The sequence below is a fragment of the Morone saxatilis genome, unplaced genomic scaffold, assembly GCF_004916995.1.
Source record: "Morone saxatilis isolate NCDOM2014 unplaced genomic scaffold, NCSU_SB_2.0 Contig5, whole genome shotgun sequence".
In the NCBI taxonomy this organism is placed as follows: Eukaryota; Metazoa; Chordata; class Actinopteri; family Moronidae; genus Morone; species Morone saxatilis.
In genome coordinates, this window is record NW_023340095.1 from 8,943,180 (window position 1) to 8,948,888 (window position 5,709).

Genomic DNA, 5,709 nt, shown 5'->3' on the forward strand with positions numbered 1-5,709 from the left:
TTTGTGTATTTGTAAGTGTGTTTTAGTGTTTTTATGTGTGTTTTTAAGTGTTTTTGTGTTTTTATTTGTGTTTTTTGTGGGTTTTGTGCGTTTTTTGTATGTTTTTAAGTTTTATTTGCATGTTTTTGTGTGTTTTTGTGTGATTCTCTGTTCTCTGAAGCACAAACAGATATTTATTTTGGCGTGCAGTAATCCAATATGATGCTGACGGTACTCGAAAAATGAATGACATCAACAGTCTCTTAGTATTATAGAGCTGAACTTCACAACACTGAGATGTTTGTGTGATGAAAAAACTGAATATTAGATTAGCAAAGAAAAAGGAGCAGAGAGAGGCTGCCAGCAGCTGTGAACCCTTTAATGTCTCGTGTTCGGCTCCAAGAAGGCTAAAAAAAAGAAAAAGAAATATTAGACTCTCTTTCTCTGGATTCTCCACCCTTGTTCCCTTTTTTTTCATTTTTTCTCTCCCCCTCCTGTTTTACTGCAGGCTGTAAAAGTCAGAGCCAAAACCTGCTGGACACTTTTATATAGAAAACACTAAAACGGCAAACAAGAGCTGATCACGAACATGGGTGAAAGGAAGGGAAAGGAAAAGAAAGGGAGAGAAAGGAAAGGAAAGGATGAAGCAGTGGAAGATATATTTTTAGTCTGTATCTATTAATGTATATATATAGAGAGAAGAGAGGAAGAGAGGGGGGGAGTTAAACTGTGAGTCGCCCAAAAGAGGTCAGTGGATAAGAAAACAACGCTTATATAACAAAGTATATTATATAAAGTATATTATCACACAAATTAAACTTAATTTAAAAAATCCTGTTTATGTAAAACAACAATAAAGTTAATTTAACTCAAGAAGTGTTAAAACTGATTAGATAGAAAAAAACTCAAATTTTCTTGATTAAACAACTTTTAGTAGCAATTGTGAAGTTAAGTCATTTTATCATCTTTTATTTGTACTTTGAAAACAAAAAAGTACAAAATCTTAATTTAATTTTATTATATAATAAACGTAATTACATAATGGACGGAGCTTTAAGTGTCTTAACACCTGCATTATCTGTAACGGTCAGCAGGGGGCGCTCCATTGTCTGCAATAACACAGCGATCCCATTCGCTTTAATGGAGAAATGAGCCGACTTCTAACTTCATTTATGAGCTCAGTAAACAGTTTCCAGACTAGTTTATGGTCTCAGTCGCTGGTTTCACATCTTCTACAATACATTTCGATGTTTATTTAGTAAATGATGGTCCAATTTAGAGTAGAATAGATGATAAAGTCGCGTACGAAACTCAGATCAAACTGTCAAACTAGGCAGTGCTGATCAAATACGAAGCTAGATTGTGTTACTGCGTTGACTATTTTTCACCTAAAATTGTTTCAGAAACATAAATTATGGCGTTACAGTGAAGGACGCGGTTCACAGGGTTAGTTCAGCTCACATTACAAACCCTCATTACTGTAAATGTCTCTGTGCATCTCTGTGTATTTGTTCCTCTTTTTTAGGTCACGGAAGAAGTATTCAAATATCACAAGGAGTTTAATACTGATGCCTCTTTATGTGACCTACATAGAAAACACCGTCAGTGAGACGATTGGCTATTTCAAAAGTCGTTAATCTTATTACCACTGGGTCGGATTCCCCTTGAAATCAATGAAACACTACCGCCTTTGTCCACAGGGGGCGCCAGAATCAACATGACATTAAAGTTCCTTGTTGCAGCTTTAAATAAAGAAGTATTAAATTAAAATGTTCCTCTATGGCTGATATAAGTTTCTGATATAATTAGATTGTTGTTCTGATAGACAAATATACATTAATATTTCCATCTTTTTGTGTTTAAAAGTGTTAAAATCTTTTATAGAGAACTGCTAACAACTCAGAAACAAAGTGAAAGAACAAGAGGATGCAAAACTAGACACTGATTTTACAGTACCAGCTAAAAAAGATTAGTAACCACTGGTTTCATCTTTAATAGTGTATTTTATAAAGCTTAAGCTATTTGAAAAGTAGCTCTTAAATAAGTGTAGTACATACAAAAGTGCAATATTTCAGTTATCCTCTTGCTGCACTTACAGTATATATAACATAACTGTGGAAGAATTATTTGATATTTAATTTTAAGAGGTAAATTATGTATTCGTATAACTTATGATGAGTGTATAAAGTTGTTAATGTAAGCCTTGAAAGTGATAGGTGTTGATCTGAGGTTGCTATATTTATTAGAAATTGAGCTTCAGAGGACGTTTTATAATCACAAGAGTAAGATAATTATTTACATTTTTTTTTTAAATTAAAAGTTGTTATATTTACAAGTTTTTACGCATTTAGGGATATTTTACTGTAAAAAGTACATTATTTGTACTCATGTTATGCTGCTTGTTCAACCCTAATTTTAAGTACAGTAAAAATAACTTAAAAACAAGCCAATAATAACCTGAATCTACCTTTAAACTTGATAACACACATGAAACCGTAGCTCTAAAATCTAAAATATAACTATTTATTACTGATCTATGAAGTACAAGCAGATAAAGGCAGAATATGTGAGTAAAAAGGAGGCCAGCACTGGAAACAGAGACGGAGTGAGCCCTCCTTTTCCTCTCACTGATCCCCTCTTTGACGCATTCCGCAGCAGCGACAACAGGTGTGGCGCAGCCCGCAGCGTTTGTCCCTGCCCGGCTGCCGTCCGAGAATGGCAGAACAACACAGAACTGTCAGAGACAACTTCTGCTTTCATTGCTCTGCACTGATTTGAATATAAAAACACCGCAGCTCGGTTGTTTCTGCCGCGGCAGTTAGAGACGGTTGACCGCACTCACTCACTCGCTCACTAACGGACGCCGCCGCTGTCCGACCGTTGGCGGCGGTGCTCCGGCGTTCGAACCGTGACCGTTGGCGGCGGTTGGTAAGTTTTGGTTAGCTTCTGTTAGCAGTTGTAGCACGGAGCTAGGCAACTTCGGTTCACTTTGCCCTGAAGCGTTTCAGCGCTAATACCAATACGAGACGTTTTGTGGCGAAATGTGTACAAAAGTATAGGTGACAGGACTGTTAGTAATGTCTGTATGTTCAGTCAGTGGCACAACACGAGTGTGTTTATGAGCTAATCTCTCTCTCTCTCTCTCTGTGTGTGTGTGAGAGAGAGAGTGATTACGGGCTGTACTTTTATATGACGTGTGTTTCCATAGATACAGAGGCAGTTGAGCTTTTTATAAAGTGTTTATTGTTTGTTTGTTTGTTTGTTAGGATCCCCATTAGCTGTGCCCTGACACAGTGGTTCCCAACCTTTTTCCTTAAGGGGCCCCTTTTTATATAACGTATTAAACTGACATATATGTTATAGGTATTAATATTATATTCAAATCTGTACAATAAACCCAAATAATTAACCCAGTAACTGCAAGAAGTGTGTGTAAATGAGTGATTTGGATGAATTTTGAGCAGATTATTTCCTGTTTAGAGAACTTTTTATACAGTTCTCTCTCTTGTATATTTCTAACAATCATACAGACTTAATATTCTCCTTTTTTTGACAAATTCAGTGTTTTTTTATTGTTCTAATAGCTATTTTAATGCAGGACGAGGCTGTTTATCAGAGAGTGAAGTCTCTGTGAATATAGTTTACGTCTTAAATAATAATCCAAACTTTGAAAATAATAAGTTCATTTAGTTTCCTTACACCCCTTTTGGTACTTTAAGGATATTTTGATGCTGATACTTTTGTACTTTTACTTAAGTAAGAGTTTGAAAGCAGGATTTTTAGTTATAATAGAGTATGTTGCATTGTAGTATTGATATTTTATTGAAAGCAACGTACGTAAGGGACAAGGAGCAACCAAACACTTTAATGGTTTTAGTGTTGAGTCGTCAGCAGTGCCATCACAGATCATAAGAAACCAATAAAGATAAAAACAACCCTCTCCTGCTCCCACTGGAACCAGTACAATCCAGTACAATGAGGAAAAATGACTGAAATTAATATCACAAGAGTATAAAAGTTCATTCTTGAAAACATTTTCTTAGCTAACTCATGAGGACTGTAAGATACAATTAAGAGCTTTGGAAAAAGCTAGTAAGCTGACCATGAGTTATATTATATTTACAGTGGTAAAATTAGGAATATTATCGGGAGAATAAAATGACAAATAATGTCTATTACAGTGCCTGACTTAATGTTACGTAATTAAATAAAACCTGTATGTTTGTCCTTTGTTTCTTTAATAAACAGAGAATCTGAAGACACATAAACAAGAGAGGCATCAGAACAGGACAGAAGATTATCTTTAGTTCCTGCAAACTGATTTATTGTTGGGAATGAACAGAAGAAGATGCCTTCACTGTCCTGTAGGATGGAGAGTCTGAAGTGATGGAGAACAGAGAGGAGGGGTAAACACACACACACACACACACACACACACTGTCCTGATTATATCTCCCAGCAACCATCACTGGAGATAAGTTGAATTCAAATAGTGAGATCCCACTGAAATCGTGTTTCCTTTAGATGTGAGATTAAATGATTAACTGTCAGTTAAGCTTTAATTAAACTTTTATTACTGAGTTCAAAGTCTTTTTATAAGTGGCAAACCAATTAAAGCTGGTTAATATGTGTCCGTTTTATATATTTATGTTAAAAAATCAGTCAGTTTCAGCCTCTATAATCCAGTATTAGTGAAAAATACTGGAGTTTTTGCTGTTTAAACTTAAAATAAATCTAATTATCTGGATAGGCTAACCTCCATGACGGGCTGCAGCACTATCAGACCCACATCAGAAGAGTGTGTGTGACCAGTTTCGCAACTCTGCGTTGCCGTTTGCCGTATATACGAGTGTTGTGTACACTGTTGCTGTTCAGGCATTTACAGATGTTCTCCTCCCTCGAAACATAACTGCATGTCAGGGCCCGCAGATGCTGAGTTATCGGTTTGACGGATGAATGCATGGAATATTTGTGTGTGTGTTATCACAGCCCTGCAGATGAGCGGGCCGCCACACCTCCAGAGCGAGGCCTGCTCCACATCTGGCAGTCGGCAGGCCCCTCTGCACACCGCGGTCCAGAGAGAGTGCTCCTGTCTAGGCCTGTACTGCAGGCCGCCCTGGGAGAACACCATGGACTCCTGCTCACACAGGGTGAGTGTGGTAAAGTAGGGCTGTTCTGTGCCAACATTTAATAAAGGTATTAAACTGGACTAATGCTCAGGAACTAATTGACTGTCCTGTAGGGGTGTCACGATTCTCCAAATCCTCGTTTCGATTTAATTTTCGATGTTAAAGTCACGATTCGATTCCATTTTCAAACTTTTTTTAATATTACTATTAATGCATTCCTTATAGTGTTATTGTTTATGTTACTTTTTGGCTTTTCGCTATTCTGTTTGGGGGGGCTTTTATTTTGAAAGCCGTTCACCGCGAGGTGTGTGAACAGACATTAAACAGGAGGACGTGAACATAGTGAAATGAAACAACACAGAATGATGATTTGATTGTTTTGCAGCACCTCCGGAGAGCCCGGAGGTTAGTGTTCTGGAGATATGATTATCATGTGCTTTTTAAGTTTTAAGTCAGTTTGGGACTGTACTAGATCATGCTTTTTCACTTGCTCAGTAGGAGTAGGTACCAGTTTAAGTTAGTGTTTAACTTGACGTGGAGATGAACGCAAAATACTTCCACAGCTGGTGATTTCAGAACAGCAAGAGGGCTTCGATTTCGG

General features: G+C 37.1%; 1 protein-coding gene across 7 annotated transcripts in view; it reads left to right on the plus strand.

The window, feature by feature from the left end:
* The first annotated feature begins 2,656 nt into the window (after positions 1-2,656).
* Positions 2,657-5,709, plus strand: part of LOC118338900 (alsin-like) — a 26,105-nt gene continuing 23,052 nt past the window's right edge. For all 7 annotated transcript variants that reach the window (XM_035676352.1, XM_035676353.1, XM_035676354.1 and 4 more), the window contains exons 1-3: positions 2,657-2,907; positions 4,228-4,385; positions 4,969-5,129. In XM_035676352.1, the coding sequence (XP_035532245.1) occupies positions 4,366-4,385; positions 4,969-5,129 (181 nt within the window). In that variant the 5' untranslated portion in view covers positions 2,657-2,907; positions 4,228-4,365. The remainder of the gene's footprint in view (positions 2,908-4,227; positions 4,386-4,968; positions 5,130-5,709) is intronic.